Raw genomic sequence first — 16391 nt, 5'->3', positions numbered from 1 at the left:
ATGCGCTGCCCGCGGCCCCTGCGCGCGGACGCGGGCCTTCTGCTGGCCGTGGGCGCCCTGGCGCTCCTGGTGCTGCTGGGCCTGCACGTGGCGCCGCCAGGCTGCCCGGCCGCGGAGCCGCCGCGCGCCCCCCGCGAGGCGCCCACGCGGCCCACGGCGGCCTCGCCCCCGCGCCCGGCGCCCTGCGTGGCCAACGCGTCGGTGGCGGCGCACCCCGAGTTCAAGGCGCAGCCGGCGCACGTGCGCGACTTCCTGCTCTACCGGCACTGCCGCGCCTTCCCGCTGCTGCAGGACGCCCCGCGCGACAAGTGCGCCGGGCCCGTGTTCCTGCTGCTCGCCATCAAGTCCTCGCCCGGCAACTACGAGCGCCGCGAGCTCGTCCGCCGCACCTGGGGCCGCGAGCGGCGCGTGCGGGGCGCGCAGCTGCGCCGCCTCTTCCTCGTGGGCACGGCGGCCAGCGCGCACGAGGCCCGCAAGGTGAACCGGCTGCTGGCGCTGGAGGCGGAGGCGCACGGCGACATCCTGCAGTGGGCCTTCCACGACTCCTTCTTCAACCTCACGCTCAAGCAGGTGCGCGGGGCGGGGCGGAGAGAGGTGAGCGCTCCCACCCCACCCCAAGCCCCAGCTTCTCCCCCCAGGGAGCTCCCCACACAGCCAGGGTGGGGACAGGCCCAAGCCTGGAGCTCCATCCAGGTCTCCCGCGCAGGTGCAGGGGCTCAGGTACTTGGACCATCCTCCACAGGGCGCTGGGTGGGAAGCGGAGCGGCGGGCCTCGAATCCGCGCCCCCGCGGGAGGCTCAGCGCCCCGCCCCCGCCCCACCCGCGCAGGTGCTGTTCCTGGAGTGGCAGGGCCGAAGGTGCGCGGACGCCAGCTTCGTGCTGAACGGCGACGACGATGTGTTTGCCCACACGGACAACATGGTGGCCTACCTGCAGAGCCAGGACCCCGGCCACCACCTCTTCGTGGGCCACCTCATCCGGAACGTGGGCCCCATCCGCGCGCCCTGGAGCAAGTACTTCGTGCCCAGGCTGGTGATGGCGCAGGAGCGCTACCCGCCCTACTGCGGCGGCGGCGGCTTCCTGCTCTCGCGCTTCACGGCCACCGCGCTGCGCCGCGCCGCGCCCACGCTCGACCTCTTCCCCATCGATGATGTCTTCCTGGGCATGTGCCTGCAGCGCGCCGGCCTCGAGCCCGCCTCGCACAGCGGCGTGCGCACGGGCGGCCTGCGCGCGCCCTCCGCCGCCCACTCCTCCTTCGACCCCTGCTTCTACCGGGAGCTGCTGCTCGTGCATCGCTTCCTGCCCTACGAGCTCCTGCTCATGTGGGAGGCGCTCAACCAGCCTGACCTGGCCTGCGGCCGCCGGGCCCGCATCTACTGAGCGCCCTGCCCCGCCGGGGCGTGCGTGGAGCCCGCCCCCGAACCCCGGGACGCTCAGACCCTCGTCCTCCCCCACCACCACCAGGGGCTCAGGGCGCGGGGCCGGGCCGGGGAGGGGTGGATAACATGGAGTAAGCGGTTGGTGAACTCCTAGGCATCCCGCAAACCCCCTCTGGTCCTGCCCAGACCCCCGCCCCTAGGCTCCCGGCGGCTGGGATCCACGCTATGAAGCCTCCGACGTGTCAGGGCCGAGTGCCTTTGCCAGCCTTGTCCCCAGGCGGCGGGCAGCGCCTGAGTTCACCCAGGACTCTTCGTCTCAGGTGCCGCTGGGAGACAAGGTTCCCGGGCCAGGGATTGAGGGGCCCCTGTTAGCACCGCGGGGGCCCCTGGGATGTGGTGGGAGGGGCCTAGCCCTGCGCTGGCCCCCCGCATCTGTGGGAGCTCAGAGCTTTGAGTGTCCCCTGTGGAAGACTTGCTCCCCACCCTCGGGCGCCCAAAGAACGCAGGGAACGGCCTGGGCACTGGGGGGGTGGGAGAGCCCAGGTCAGCGCGTGCAGGCGCCTAGGGAGGCGGGCGCGGGGCCCGGCCTTGGGCAGGTGTTCGGACTGCGGCTGGGCGGCGGATCCTCAGGGAATTAAATGTTTTTTGCAAAGACCTGGGGCTTGGTTTTATGTAGCTCACAGTAAAGCGTTTGGACAGGGTTTTCCCGGCCGGAAATTGGCACGGTGGAAAGTAAACAAGGACCAAGGACAGCGGCCCCCACCCTATCCCCGGCCCCCCGCGGTCCTCAGCTCCGGTCTTCCCCCACCCCCGCCCCGGCTCCGACAAGGCCTCTCCCACCCCCACCCGCTGGCGCACTCCCCAAAGGGCCGGGCCAGGATGGAGGGAAGAAGAGCGAGCGGGTTTTATGTGAATTCTGCTTGTCTCATTTATTAGCTACCGCAGAGGGAGCGGGGAGTGGGGGCGTCGCAAAGGCAGGGAGGCCGGCGTTGGGGTGGCGCCGGGACGTCTGACCCCCAGCGCCTGGGCATCTGGATTCCGGTGCGTGTTGACGGCGCGGTCGGCTTCCCGGAGGGCAGGCGGGGCGAAGTGCTGAGCCCCCCCCCCCCCGTCGTAGGAAACCAAGGGACGCCGGGCGTTGTGGCGCTGGCCCCGGCCCTACCCCCCGGCGGCGTCAGTGGGGGCACAGAGACACCAGGTCCTGGCGGTCGCAGCCGCGGAGGCAGCACCGGAGCGCGGGGTTGTCCCCTGCTGCGCGGCGGCGCCGAGAGCCCTGGGGCGGGGGCTGCGCGTCGCCGTCGGCCGCCGCCAGTGCGTGGAGGAGGTGCGGGCCCTCCAGCCACCGCAGCAGGTCCCCTGGGGACGGAGCAGAGGGCAGAGGTCACCGCTTGCGCCCTGGGCCAGGGGACCCGGCAAAGCCTCCGCGGGCAGGCTGATAGAAGGGAGCACTTGTTAAGCGCCTGCTGTGTTCCCGACACCGCTCTCAGCCACGCCCGCTCCTCCCCCTGCACCTGCGCGCCCGCCCCCCGCAGCTCCCACTACTCACGATCGCCGGCAGCCACGGGCTGGGCGGCCTCGGGGGACCAGCGCGGGCCCCCGCACACGCGCACCAGGGCGCGCACGAAGTGGTGGCCGCACAGCCTCTCGGGCGCGCCCGGGGCTGGCGCGGGGCTCAGCGGCGACACCACGGCTGGCAGCAGCAGCAGCAGCAGCAGCGCCCAGACCGGCGGGCAGGGGTCCATGGCTGGGGGCGGCGCTCCCAGCCAGCCCAGGGCGCCCCCTTATAGCGCCTGGGCCGCCGCAGCTGCAGGCCTTGGAGCAGGCACGGGGTGTTCCGCACAAGGCCCCGGGGAAAAGTCAAGGGTGCGGCGGGGCCTTGGGCGGACCCCCAGGGGCGAGCACTGGACCGGGAGCCGCCTTGAATGTGTTCCGGAGTGCGGGGGACCTGAGTGTGGCCGGGAAGGGTGCAGTCCTGGGGGAGCGGGCCCCGCCCTTGTCCAAGGCCACAGGGCGCTGAGCAGAGCCCACGCCCCCCCCCCCATTGCCCCTGCGCCCGGAGGCGGTGAGGGAGGAGGTCCCTGCCTTGGTCTTCCCGCACCCGGGGTCCTGGAGCCCAGGGCTGGGCGACCTAGGACGTGGGAGCCACCTGCTTGGGGCTGGCCTCGTGCCCAGGGGGGTCTTAGGCTCCCCCGCTTTGCCCCAAAGGCAAGAAACTGAGGCAGAGACCGGCCGGTCTGGCTCCCCCCACCTAGAGTAGCCCTCCACTCCGTTTCCCACCCAATCGGGGGCTTTTCTGGGGTAGACGGGCAGGGACGGATCTCTCTCCCCCACCCTCCACGACGTCCCTCGGCCCCGGGGTGCACACGGTGGGGGGGTGCTGGCCTGCCCCTCCCCCACAGCCTGGCCACCCCAGCGCGGGCCTTGCCCTCTGACCCCTCACAGAACGCTCTGGTCCCTCTGCCCCCGGGGGAGCCCGCAATCAGCCCTCCAGGGGGGAACCGAGGCCGAGGCCGCAGCTGGCGCCCGCGTGGGGAGGGGTGTGTGTGGGGGGAGGGGGGTCTCCCTCTTCCCGGCCTTGTCAAGGTCGCTCCCAGCCGCCCCTCCTCCCCACGGCGGCCCCCAGAGACCGGGACCCACGGCCTTAACCACCGCCCCCCCCAAGGCCCCATCAAGCACAGCACAGCCGGGTCCCCACGGAGCTCCTTTATTCACTCAGCAAACACTACCCCCCACAACGGGGGCAAGCAGAGCTGTACGCATGCGCACACAGCCACGGCCCGGGCGTCAGGGTGGGCAGGGGCACAGCAGGCCGGGACCGCTGGGGTGTTTGTGTTTTTGTTTTTTTTGTTTTTTGTTTTTGACAGGCAGAGTGGATAGTGAGAGAGAGAGAGACAGAGAGAAAGGTCTTCCTTTTTGCCGTTGGTTCACCCTCCAATGGCCGCCGCAGCCGGCGCACCACACCGATCCTAAGCCAGGAGCCAGGTGTTTCTCCTCGTCTCCCATGGGGTGCAGGGCCCAAGCACTGGGCCATCCTCCACTGCCTTCCCGGGCCACAGCAGAGAGCTGGCCTGGAAGAGGGGCAACCAGGACAGAATCCGGTGCCCCGACCAGGACTAGAACCCGGTGTGCCGGCGCCGCAGGCGGAGGATTAGCCTGTTAAGCCACGGCGCCAGCCCCGCTGGGGTTTTGACGGCTGTATATGAGCCTTCCAGAGAGGCGGGAAAGGTGTTCAGACAGTTGAGGGCACGCGAGCCGGAGCCAACTGGGCCCATTTCACAGGGGCGAGGACCAAGGCCAGCGAGGGCCAGGGCGCTCAGCCTCTACTGAGCCTCCTGGCCCACGTGTGCTGTTCCCTCGGCCAGGAGCGCCTTGCCTTCTCCCACTGCCCCGCAGGCGACCCGCGGCCCTCCGAGGGTGAGGACCGGAGGGGAGGCAGGCCGGAGGTCCCCCTCCCCCAACCCCAGGTCCCTGTCCCCAGGGGCGTCGTCTAAAGCCCAACTTCCGACCTGGCTCCCCCAGGAGCGCAGGGCCAGGCTGCAGAGGGAGGGGAGGGGCTGAAGGGCGGGGCTGGGGTCCTCCTAGGGGCACCTGAGCCAGGGCCCCCCAGCAGCAGCGGCGAGGCCACGCCCCCCAGCCCTGGAGGCGGGGCGCGGTCACTACCCCGGGCTCCCACTCCACAGCGCATCCAGCCGGGGCCCCAGGGCGCTGAAGGGCGGCCGGTCCTGGGGGCTGGCGGCCCAGCACAGCTGCATGATCTCCTGGACCTGCAGGACGCGGGCGGACAGCGGCGGTCAGGAGCCTGAGTGGCCGCCTGCCCGCCCCACAGCCGCCGCGAACCCCCGCACCCGGTCCACGCCCCCACGGGACGGCGACACCTGCTGCGCCCTCGACCCCGCCCACCCCGCCAGTGTCTCCTCCCCTCGCCTCTTTCCCGGCAGTGGCCACCACGCCCGGGGTCTCGGCTAAGGCGGTGCCGGGCGCCAAGTTCTAGGCCTGGCACGTAGCTGACACTCCACAAACATGTGTGGCTGCGCGACTTACTTACGAGGCTTAGGGCCTGTCAGAGGCTTCCGGGAAAGCCACAAACCAGGCCCTGCCGGCTGCGCCAGCTCCCCCGCACCCCACTTCCCGCCGCCGCGGCCTGGGCCCTGGGCCCTGCTCTCCCGGGCCAGCCCGGCCCTCGCCCCTCCGCGGCCCCGCCCACACTGGCCCCGCCCCATCCAGCGCCCCGCCCCTCTCTGGCACCGCCCCTCTCTGGCACCGCCCCTCCCACGCTCCCTGTCCCCGCCGCTCCGCCCCCGCCGCGGCCCCGCTCCTCACGGGCCCCGCCCCTTCCACTGTCCGGCCCCCCACCAGCCCATTCCTCTCCTGCCAGTCCTACCCCTTGGCCTCCCCACATGCCCCGGCCACGCCGAGCTCAGCACTCACTTAACCAAGCCCACCCCCCACCCCCGTCGGACGCCGCGGTTCCTCTTTTGGAAACGGATAAACTGAGGCATCTGTGACCCACCCCCCACCCCCCATCCCGCGCTCACCTCGGCCGGGCAGGCGGGCGGCGCCGGCAGCCTCTGGCCCTCAGCCAGCAGCTCCAGGAGGCGGCAGAGGCCGGGGGCGTCTCGCTCTCCCCCCATCATCCGCAGGAACTCCTGGGGGCGCCCGTGGGGGGGATGGGAGGGGTCAGCGAGGCCAGGGCGGGTGCGGACCCAGGGGAGGGAGGGGTCAGCGGGGCCAGGGCGGGTGCGGACCCAGGGGAGGGAGGGGTCAGCGGGGCCAGGGCGGGTGCGGACCGAGGGGAGGGAGGGGTCATGGGCCCAGGGCGGGTGCGGACCGAGGGGAGGGAGGGGTCAGCGGGACCAGGGTGGGTGCGGACCCAGGGGAGGGAGGGGTCAGCGGGACCAGGGTGGGTGCGGACCCAGGGGAGGGAGGGGTCAGCGGGCCAGGGCGGGTGCAGACCCAAGGGAGGGAGGGGTCATGGGGCCAGGGCGGGTGCGGACCCAGAGGAGGGAGGGGGCAGGGGCCCAGGGCAGACCCCGGGGAGCAGGGGAGGGAGGGGTCATGGGCCCAGGGCGGGTGCGGACCCAGGGGAGGGAGGGGGCAGGGGCCCAGGGCAGACCCCGGGGAGCAGGGGAGGGAGGGGTCATGGGCCCAGGGCGGGTGTGGACCCAGGGGAGGGAGGGGGCAGGGGCCCAGAGGGGAAGGGTCACGGGGCGGGCCGCCCCACTCACGGCCGAGGGGCTGCAGCTCTTGTCGCTGTAGGTGAACAGCTCGTACAGGACGACGCCGAAGCTCCAGACGTCCGACTGGCGCGAGAAAACGTTGTCCGCCAGCGACTCGGGGGCGAACCTGCGGGACAGCGCGGGGCTGGCTGCGGCCGGGCAGCGGGCGGGGACCAGCTGGGCAGTGGGGGAGGGACAGGGCGGGCAGCGGGGGCGGGGACCAAGTGGGCAGCCCCCCACAGGTCGGGGCAAGGCTCCCGGCTGATGGGGTGGAGTCAGGGCTGCAGGCGTGGTCAGGGCTGTGGAGGGGCGGGGCGGGGGTGGGGTGGGGCGCACCAGAAGATGGGGCTCTGGCCGGGCTCGCGGACCACGTAGTAGTCCTTGTCCAGCGGCAGCAGCTTGGCCAGGCCGAAGTCCGCGATCTTCACGTGCGTCTCGCTCTCCACCAGGATGTTGCGCGCGGCCAGGTCGCGGTGCACGCAGCGGCGGGAGCCCAGGTACTCCATGCCCTGCGTGGGGCGGGGGGCCTTGCTGAGGGTCCCGAGGAGGCGGCACCCTCCTCGCCCACCCCGTTCGCCCCGCTCCTGCCCTGCCCCGCCCCGCCCCGTCCCGCGCACCCCGCACCTTGCAGATCTGGGAGGCGTACAGCAGCAGGCGGCCGGCGCCCAGGCGCGCGCGGTGGCGCTGCAGGAAGTCGCGCAGGCAGCCACGAGGCAGGTACTCCATGACCAGCCGTAGGCTCTGGCGGCCTGGGGGCGGGGGGCCTCCGTGACCCCGGTCCCGGCCCCACCCCCGGCCACAGCGGACCCCGGGCCCTCAGCCCCGCCCCTGCCCCTCCCTCCCCTTCGCACCTACGGGCCTCAGCCCGCCCTCGGCCCTGCCCCCACGCCCTCAGCCCCGCCCCCAACCCGCCCGTCGCACGCACGGCCCGCCCACGCCCCTCGTGGCTCACCCGGGCCGTAGCTGACGCCGCGGTACTTGACGATGAAGTCGCTGTGCAGCGCCTTGAGGATCTGGATCTCGCGCGCGAAGCTGCGCTCCTGGTCGGGACCGCTGTGCTGCAGCCGCTTCACCGCCACCAGCGCGCCCGTGTCGTCGCCCAGCGGGTCGTAGCGGCACAGCTCCACGCTGCCGAAGTGGCCCTGGGGCGGGGCGTCGTCACCGGCCCCGCCCACCCGGGCCAGGCCCCGCCCACCTGCGCGCCCGCCCGGTCGGATCCTGCCCACCCCCTGTCCGTCATCATCCGCCCATCCCGTGTCCGTCACCCCGGGCCCCGCCCCAGGCCCCCCCTCCAGGATCCGGACCCGCCCACCAGGCCCCGCCCTCCCGATGTCAGCCACCTGGCCCCGCCCAGTCGGACCCTGCCCAACCTTTGTCTGTCATCCTCCGCCCACCCCGTGTCCGGGCCCCGGCCCCGCCCACCTTGCCCAGCTGTGAGATGAACTTGAGGTGCCTCTCCTCAAAGACCGTGGGGTCCTGGCAGGCGTGGAGCTGGGTGCCGCCCCACAGCCCGGTGCGGGGTCCCGGGGCGCCTGGTGCGGGGTCCGAGAGCAGCTCGTAGTCTGGGGGACACAGGAGGGATGAGCAGCGCCTCCTCCGCGCTACGGACCCGCAGGGACCGGGCACCCGCTGGGCCATCGGCCTCTTTCCATAGTGCACGCCCTGTGCAACGGCACGGGCCCACCGCGCCGAGGCCACTGCCCGGGCTGCAGCCCGGCGGCCAGAGGCGCCCCCGAGCTCGGACAGCTCAGCGTCCGGCGCGGCCACCGCCTCCGCCGCCCCGCACAGGGTCCCCGCGCACCAGACGTGCTGAGGCTGTTGAGGTCCCGGATGATGGCTCGGAAGGACGGCCGCCGGCCCGGCGCGTAGTCCATGCACTGCTCGATCAGTAGGGCCAACTCGGCCCACGGCGGGGCGGGCAGGCAGCCCCGCTGCTCATAGAAGTCCAGCTTCTGCGGACGGAGGGGCGGCGGGGTCACGGCCAGCGCCCGGGGAGGGGTCACGGCCAGGCTGACCCCCGGGGCCGAGGCGGGGGAGGGGTCGCGGCCAGAGCCCGGGGGAGGGGTCACGGCCAGGCTGACCCCCCGGGGCCGAGGCGGGGGAGGGGTCACGTCCAGCGCCTGGGGAGGGGTCACGGCCAGGCTGACCCCCGGGGCCGAGGCGGGGGAGGGGTCACGGCCAGGCTGACCCCCAGGGCCGAGGCGGGGGAGGGGTCACGGCCAGGCTGACCCCCAGGGCCGAGGCAGGGAGGGGTCACGGACAGCCTGGCCCCCGGGGGCTCCGAGGCAGGGGCATCCGCAGGCACTTCCCGGGATGGCCACGTGGGGGAGCTCTGACCTCGGCCGGCTCCAGCGCGCTGACGGGCATCGGGGCGCCGCTGAACACCTCCCAGATGGTGGCCCCGAAGCCCCACTTGTCCGCCTCCAGGCCGAGGGCCTGCGGGTCCTGCAGACACTCGGGGGCCACCCAGGGGATCCTGTCTGCGAGCACTGCGGGGCGGGGCGTGGTCAGTGACTGGCCCCGCCCCGGCCCGCCCCGCCCCGCCCTCCTCCCGCGCCGTCACTCACTCTCCCGGCTCAGCACGGTGGGGCTGACCCCGGGGTCGTTGAGCTTGATGAACGGGGGGCTCCCGTCGGCCCCCTCCCGGGCCAGGAGCACCTTGCGCGCCGACACGTTGCCGTGGGTGAGGCCCCTGTCCTCCTGTGGGGTCGGGGGGAAACCCAGGGAGCGGTGAGCGCCCACGGCTCCCTTGGCAAACTCCTACACGTACTGCAAAGCCCCACGGTGCAGCGCACTCCCGCTCCAGCGCTGCCGGCACTGGGGTCCTGGCTCCAGCCTTGCCCCTGCCTGTCCACCCCCCAGGCTGACCTGGCCTCGTCCCCTCCACCCACGCCAGGCTCCTCCCTGACTGCAGGACACAGCTGGACTCCTTACCAAACTCCTACGCATGCCTCCGCGCCCATCCCCAATGCCCCGGCGCTCACCAGGTAGTTGAGGGCGTAGGCCAGCTGCTTGGCCACCTGCAGCTTCCAGCTGGCTGGCACCCGGTGGCCGTGCCTGCGCAGGTACGTGTCCACGGCTCCCAGCGGCACGAACTCCTGGACCATGGTGCCTGGGGGCGGGGTGGAACCGCATGGGTGTGCAGCGGGCCCCGCCCCTGCCCAGGGCCCTCACTCCGAACCCAGAGGCGGGAGGCCACGCCCACCAGGGCCCTAGGGGGCACTGCGGGCTCAGCCCAGGTCCCCAGGAGCCCGGAGCCCCGTCCCGACCGCCTGCGTGGAGACCCGGATGGCGCTGCGCCCCCCGCCCCCGACCCCCGTGCTCACTGTCTCCGGCCATGCACACGCCGTGCAGCAGCACGAGATGCGGGAAGGAGACCTGGCTCATCAGGCTGGCTGCTTCCAGGAAGGACTGCGCGGGGAGAGGGCGCGGGCGGGGCACGGGGTCAGGTAGGGGCCCCCAGCCCGCCCTGGGGGGGGACCTGGCCCCGCGCACGCCCCCCCGCCACCGCCCCGGGGAGACCCGGCCTCCAGTACCCCCGCCCTGGGGGGGACCCGGGTCTGCCCGCCCCCGCCCCACCCGGCAGCGCGCCGACCTCCAGGCAGTGCCGGTGCCGCGCGTCCACCACTTTGAGCAGCACCTCGCTTCGCCGCGCTGCCCCGTCCACCACCTCGCGCCGGGAGCCGCGGAAGATGCTGGTAAAGGAGCCGCGGCCCAGGTTCTCGTGCTGTGGGCGGGGTGGCGCCGTGAGGGTGGGGCTCCCATAGGCCCCTCCCCAGGTGAGGACAGGGCAGAGCTCCGGCAGGCCCCTCCCCCAGGTGGGGATGGGGCAGGGCTCCCGCAGGCCCCTCCCCCAGGCGGGGCACAGGGCGTAGCCGTGAGGGCGGGGCTCTGGCAGGCCCCTCCCCCAGGCTGGAGCAGATCAGGGCTCCCACAGGCACCTCCCTGGGGCAGGACAGGGGGTGGGGCTGGGAGGGTCTCCCGCAGGCCCTGCCCCCGGCCCAACCCATACCCACTCCAGGCTGTCGGCCGGGACCTTGTGGAAAGTGAGCTGGCTGAGCGGGTGCAGCAGGCCCTGGGGCGGATCGGCGGGGGTCGCGGGCCCGCAGCCCCTCCGCACCACGATCAGGTTGGACTTCTCTGTGGGGGGCGGAGAAAGCCTGGAGTCAGAGGTGAACGCCCCCTCCCCCCGCGGGCTCGCTCCCCCTCCGCCAGGCCGGTCTTACCTCTGGGTCTGGGGGTGCAGCAGGAGCCGAGGGTCAGCGTGGCCCCGTCCACGCGCAGACCCCCACTCCGGCAGGCCGCCAGCAGCTCCCCCAGGCTGCTGTGGGGCCGCCCGAGGCCGGCCAGCGAGAAGGCGCCCGTGGGGTCGCGGCGGACTAGGCAGCCTTTGTAGTCGGGGCCCAGGGGTGTCTGGGGAAGAGGGACCCCGTGAGAGGAGGGGGCGCCCCCAGCCTCACCCCAGGCGTGCACGCTGGCCCCGCACTTCCTCCAGGAAGCCCTCCCGGCCCGACCTGAACACAGACGGTGAGCAGGAAGCTGTCGAAATCCTGGGGGCTGCGGCGGAGGACGTAGGAGCCGGGGAGAGAGCCCTGGGCCTTCAGCTTGTGGACTGCGAAGTCCAGGCTGGGGGAGGCGAGGGGAGAGACAGACGCAGACATGGGGACGACCCTGAGACCCGGGCGGGGGACCCAAACCTCGCCAGGGGCCGCACCCGCCGCCAGCTTGTGAAACCTGCCCCGTGTGGGGGCTTCTCCTGGCAGGGGAGACATGGGGGTGAAGCCGGGGCCCCCGGGCGGCAGCACAGGGCCTCGCTCGGATGCCCACGGCCCGCCGCCCGCGCCCGCCGCCCACTGCTGCCCGGGCCTACGTGATGGGGCCGTGGCACTGCTCGGCCGCCTCCTCCAGCAGCCGCGGCGGGGCCACCTCCTTGCAGAAGTAGTGCCCGGAGTCGGTGGTCAGCCGGAAGTAGCCGTCCACCAGCGCCACGAAGGACAACGCCTGGGGCAGCCCCGGGAACTCGGCCTCCTGCGGGGAGGGCCGGTCAGCCGGGGTGGAGCGGGGTGGGAGAGGCCTCCCTGCACGCGCCCATGCGCACCAGGATCTGCGTGTCCGTCCTGGTCACGGTGACCACGCGGTGCTCCCGGGCCGGGCCCGCGCGCGGCGCCTGGGTGATGCCGATGTCCACGATCTCGGGGAAGTCACAGAAGGGCTGCAAGGCCTGCGGGGCGGGACAGCGGATGGGGCTGGGGTCCCTGCCCCCCGCCCCTGCTCCGCCGGGAACGCACACTCTCCTCCCTCCGGGAACAGGGACCCCGCCAGGGGCACCCAAGACCCTGCCCTCCAAACCCCGCCTCTCCCAGCAAACTCACCCCTTGCCACACCCAAGCATCGCCTCACCCCGCACCTAACAAGTTCTGCCTCCTACTGGGCCCCGCCTCCCAGAGCCCCGCCCCAACCCTGCATCCTTATTGGTCTGCAGTAAACCACGCCCCTTTCCACGCCCACCCACCCAGTCTCCTCCTCGCGCAGCCACGCCCCCTGACAAAGCCCTGCCCACCCATGTTCTTCAAACTTCGCCTCTCCTATCAACTCCGCCCCTCCTTGCCTTCCGGAGCCCCGCCCCTCCCAGTCCTTATTGGTTCACCAGTTAGCACCGTCTCTCACCACGCCCACCCTCCCAGCCAACCCCGCCCCCTACTCGCCAGCCCCGCCCACGCGCACCTCGTCTCCGCCCGGGCTCCAGGCCACGCCGCTGCCGCCGGCCACCTGCAGCAGTCCCTGCGTGTCTGCGCCGCCGGCCCCCGGGAGGCCCACGCGGAAGGTCTCGGCTGTCCCGGCCGGGTCCAGCCGCTCCAGGTCCATGATGTACTTGACCATGAGCGCGTGCCGGTCGGCCTGGCACGCGGCCACGCGGCGCAGGGCGCGGCGCACGGTCCGGCGGATGCGGCCACGGGTCACGAAGTTCAGGCCCTGGATGAGGTCGCGCAGGCGCGGAGGCAGGCAGGCCTTGTAGCTGCGGGGGGCGGGCCGCCGACTGAGCCCCCGGGCGCCCACGCGTGCCCGCCTTCCCTGGGGGGGTCTCACCTGCCGGCCTGCTCAGCCCCCGGGCGCCCATGCGTGGCCCACGCGTGCCCGCCCTCCCCGGGGACCTCACCTGACCGCCTTGAGCAGCTCCGCAGGCCGCCGCTCCTGCTCGCGGGCCATCCGCGCCAGGTCCAGCACGGCCAGGCTGAGGCACTCGCCCTGCTCCCGGAAGCTCAGGCCCACGGGGAGGCGCCCGCTGACCAGGTCACTGCGGCGCTGGGGGCGGCGGGCGCGGGGTCAGCAGCCCCGCGGGCGCCCCGCGCACCCCAAAGCTCTGGGTGGAGCCCCGCTCCCCAACACACACACCTGGGCAAACAGGTGCTCCAGCACCGGGAGGTCCAGGATGGAGCTGGCCAGCTCTTTGTGGAGCCCGAAGCGGTGGCATTTGTCCAGCCCGAACCACTCGGGGAAGTAGAAGCTGCGTGGGGGAGGGGCGGGGTCAGGGGGAGCCTGGGGGACCCGCGTCTCTGGGGTGTTGGAGGTGCCCCCCAGGCAGGGGCAGGGGCGTGGCGGAGCCCAGGGGGCCCTCGGCGGGGGCGGGGCACGGCCCCTCCCTACCGGAGCCTGTAGACCAGGACCTGGGTGGCCCCGTCCTCCACGGAGAAGACGTGGCTGGGCGGGAACCAGCAGGACAGGTCCTCCGTGGCCAGGGCGAACAGCGAGTGGTACACGGGCAGCACGCCTGCGGGTGCGGCCCAGTCAGTTCCCTGCCAACCCCCCCCAGGTCTCCCCTCCTTCTCGCCCCCTCCGCAGGGAAGCCCCCGGCCGCCCGGCCCCCTCCCTGCCCAAGGCTTGCAGCCCCAGTGCCTCCAAGGCCCACGCTCCTTTCCCAAACTCCTACGCAGCCCTCAAAACCCCAAGGCGCCCGCGGATACCCTGCCAGGCGGCCACTCACCGCTGGCCTTGGCGGCCCGCACACACAAAGCCTCGGCCGAGTGGTCGCCAAAGGAAAAGGACAGGCGCGGGGGGCGCCCGGGGCCCGGGTGCGGGAGCAGCACGTGCAGGGCGCCCGCCTCCGCCGAGGACAGGCTGCAGGAGCGCGGGGGGATCAGCGGCGTCTCCTCACTGGGGGGCGCCATGGCGCCGCCTGCGGGGTCGGGGGCACACACGGGGGCAAGGCCGGCGTCGTCAGTCCCGGCCAGCCGGACAGAGGAGGCCCAACGGGGAGACCCCACCCGGCCCAGCTCCGGCTGCGGCTGCGGGGCAGGTGGGGAGGGGCCAGCAGGTGCATGACCTCTCTCTCTCTCTCTCTCTCTCTCTCTCTCTCTCTCTCCCCCTTAGCGGCCGGGGCGGGGCCAGGAGCCAGGAGCTCCATCCGGGCCTCCCGCACAGATGCAGGGATCCCCAGCCCCCGGGCCCTCGCTGACCCGCGCCCTGGTGCACAGCAGGAAACGTGGTCAGGTTTGAAATGACCGCTCAAGACCCACGATGCTTCCAAATAAACCCAAATGCGGGAGCCCCAGTTTGGGGGGTCCAGAAGACGCCCATCTATTTTCACACCCGAAGCGCCCCCCCATGGACGCCCCGATCTTGGCTCTCCAAGCCCCCCCCCGCAGGAGCGCAGTGCACATGCGCGGTGGGTCCCCCCCACCCCCGGGCCTGCTGGGAATTCGGGGCAGCTTGTCCGAGCCCGGGCCCCCAGGGTCGCGGCCGCCCCCCGCCGCCCCCCGCCGCCCCGCGCGCTCACCTGGCTCTGGGGACCCCGGGCCGCCCGGAGGCCGCGCTGGCGCCGGCGACAGGAAAGCCCCACTGCCCCCTTCCTGTGTGGGCCGCTCACTTCCTGAGCCTTGGCTGTGGGGGCGGGGCAGAATGTTCCAGAACCCTCGGCAGCAGCGCCCTGGCTCAGAGACCAACCCCCCCCCAACGCACACAGCCCAGGCCCGGGGGAGCACGGGGCGGGGCTCAGCAGGTCCTGGACCCGCGTGGGGGGCTGTGACGCCCTCCTCCCACTGTCAGGTTCGGGCCCAGCCTCCGCGTCCACCCAGGACTTCCCCCGACCAGGGATCTGTTAAGTGCGGGTCAGGCTGCTTGGCCGACAGATCCCGGAGGGCTTCCCTCAGGCGGTGACTTCAAGACCGAGCTCTGAGGGCAGGCTGAGGGGCAGGGGGCCAGCCCGGCCGTGTGTGGACGGAGCGGGTCAGGGAGGCCAGGCGAGGTCGCGGTGGCCCTGAGAGGGACCCTGAGAGGGGCTGAGGCTCCCTCGGGGCCGGCCAGGGCGGGGAGGGGTGCAGGCTAGACCACTACCCCCCACCCCCGCCCCAGGCTAGGGCAGGACGCGCCCAGCTCAGCACTTCCTGGTGGGCTCCCGGCCGCGGGGCGGGGGCTTTCCCCCACGCTGGGAGGGGCTCCACGATGGCGAGAGTCTGGGGGTGCAGGTGCACAGCCCTTGGGAGACCCCGACCCCGAGGGGCAGCCAATGGCAGGGCCAGAATCCGGAAATGACAGGAAGGGGCGGGGCTTCTGGGCTCGGTGTCACTCGGAGCTCATGGGGTGAAACGAGGATGGAGACCTGGGGTGGGGGTGGGGAGGGTTGCAAGCTGGACCAGCGGGGTCTGCCTGGGGGGAGGGTTGCAGGCTGGACCAGCGGGGTCTGCCTGGGGGATGTGTTCGCCTTGGTTCATTCTTCTGGGGCACCGCCGGGGGGGTTCAACCCGAAGGCGCCCCACGGGACAGCGCCGGGGACTGAGCACTGGGGGACGCAAACCCCTGGTCGGGGGAGGGGGAAGAGCTGGGCCCCACCCCTTCCTACCCCCCCCCCGTCCCCCTAACCCCTGCCCAGTACCCCCAGCTCCCCTGACCCGTCCCCCTAGCCCCCGCCCAGCCCTCCCAGCCCTACCCAGCCCCCCTGCCCAGACCCTCAGCTGCTCCCCGACCCCCCGAACTCCCCCAGCTCCTGCCCAGCTTCCCCCAAGCCCCCCGACTCCCCCACGCCCTCACCCCGCCTCGCCCCACCCGTGAGCAGTCCTCCAGGCTCTCCTGAGACGCCCACGGGCCGCCAGGCGGGGTTGCCGTCAGCAAAGCAGGTCCAGCCGGAGCGGGCCGCTGGGCAGAGGGAGGCATTCGAGAACCTGCGGCCGGGCCGGGTCAGAACCAGCGGCGGCTCCAGGCCGCGGGGAGAAAGCTCCTGGCGTGTGGCTGAGCGTGGGCGAGAGGCGGCCAGGAGCAAGGGCTCATTGAGCTGTCCGAGGCTACCCCTCCCCGCTCAGGGCTGTCGGGGCTACCCCTCCCCTCCCAGGGCCATCAGGGGCTACCCCTCCCATCTCAGACCTGTCTGAGGCTACCCCTCCGCTCTCGGGCCCACCAGACGCCCTGAAGTGCACGTCGGTTCCAGTAGGTACCAGGGCGTGCAGCACCGGCCCCTCTCGAGCCTGGGCAGGTGGCCGAGTGGACGCTGTCCACCGCCGCGGTGCTGGTCACGGCGGGCGGCGCCCAGGTTTCGGCTGAAAGCGGAGCGGGGCGTGGGCGCCGGGGCCGGCTGGGGCTACGCCCCGGGGAGGCTGGGGGCGCAGAACGGCCCAGGATCCCCGCCCCCGCGGGAGAGGTACCGGGGCGGAGCCGGCGGAGCGCGGACCCCCGGGGGGCAAGGCGTCAGTGGCCCCGGCCTGCGGGGAAAGACAGGAGCCGGGAGGAGTCGCTGAGTCGCTGGGGACCGAGGGCCGCGGTAGCGGGGCAGGGGCGGCCGTCCCGGGAGTAAACGGACAGGGGCTCG

The 16391-nt window shown here is 73.2% G+C and overlaps 3 protein-coding genes across 3 annotated transcripts; 1 reads left to right on the top strand and 2 right to left on the bottom strand.

Moving 5' to 3' along the window:
- Positions 1-2023, top strand: B3GNT3 (UDP-GlcNAc:betaGal beta-1,3-N-acetylglucosaminyltransferase 3). Its single transcript, XM_062178624.1, has 2 exons — positions 1-570; positions 829-2023. Exons 1-2 carry the CDS (start codon positions 1-3, stop codon positions 1378-1380), a joined length of 1122 nt encoding a protein of 373 aa, XP_062034608.1. The 3' UTR covers positions 1381-2023.
- A 530-nt stretch (positions 2024-2553) lies between these two features.
- On the bottom strand, positions 2554-3121 carry LOC133749836 (insulin-like 3). Its single transcript, XM_062179187.1, has 2 exons — positions 2926-3121; positions 2554-2735 (listed from the first exon to the last, which is right to left on the bottom strand). Exons 1-2 carry the CDS (start codon positions 3119-3121, stop codon positions 2554-2556), a joined length of 378 nt encoding a protein of 125 aa, XP_062035171.1.
- Positions 3122-4074: 953 nt separating this feature from the next.
- Positions 4075-13761, bottom strand: LOC133749144 (tyrosine-protein kinase JAK3-like). Its single transcript, XM_062178324.1, has 23 exons — positions 13578-13761; positions 13241-13364; positions 12989-13100; positions 12753-12898; positions 12320-12611; positions 11694-11816; positions 11466-11623; positions 11110-11221; positions 10822-11008; positions 10608-10735; positions 10191-10322; positions 9922-10006; positions 9580-9707; positions 9163-9295; positions 8933-9084; positions 8397-8547; positions 8018-8157; positions 7548-7737; positions 7220-7344; positions 6932-7104; positions 6605-6722; positions 5915-6025; positions 4075-5143 (listed from the first exon to the last, which is right to left on the bottom strand). The coding sequence occupies exons 1-23, from the start codon at positions 13759-13761 to the stop codon at positions 5036-5038; spliced, it is 3312 nt and encodes a 1103-aa protein (XP_062034308.1). The 3' UTR covers positions 4075-5035.
- Positions 13762-16391: the final 2630 nt, after the last annotated feature.

Source organism: Lepus europaeus, chromosome 20, assembly GCF_033115175.1.
Source record: "Lepus europaeus isolate LE1 chromosome 20, mLepTim1.pri, whole genome shotgun sequence".
NCBI lineage: Eukaryota > Metazoa > Chordata > Mammalia > Lagomorpha > Leporidae > Lepus > Lepus europaeus.
The sequence above is the reverse complement of the archived record's forward strand: the minus strand, read 5'-3'. Positions and strand labels throughout refer to the sequence as shown.

Coding starts and splice junctions, on each gene's coding strand:
- B3GNT3 (XM_062178624.1), top strand. CDS start 1: ATGCGCTGCCCGCGGCCCCTGCGCGCGGACGCGGGCCTTCTGCTGGCC. Junction 571..828: donor TCAACCTCACGCTCAAGCAG/GTGCGCGGGGCG, acceptor CCACCCGCGCAG/GTGCTGTTCCTGGAGTGGCA.
- LOC133749836 (XM_062179187.1), bottom strand. CDS start 3,121: ATGGACCCCTGCCCGCCGGTCTGGGCGCTGCTGCTGCTGCTGCTGCTG. Junction 2,736..2,925: donor GCCCGTGGCTGCCGGCGATC/GTGAGTAGTGGG, acceptor CTCCGTCCCCAG/GGGACCTGCTGCGGTGGCTG.
- LOC133749144 (XM_062178324.1), bottom strand. CDS start 13,761: ATGGCGCCCCCCAGTGAGGAGACGCCGCTGATCCCCCCGCGCTCCTGC. Junction 12,899..12,988: donor TGGAGCACCTGTTTGCCCAG/GTGTGTGTGTTG, acceptor CGCCGCCCCCAG/CGCCGCAGTGACCTGGTCAG. Junction 11,817..12,319: donor GGAGCCCGGGCGGAGACGAG/GTGCGCGTGGGC, acceptor CCCGCCCCGCAG/GCCTTGCAGCCCTTCTGTGA.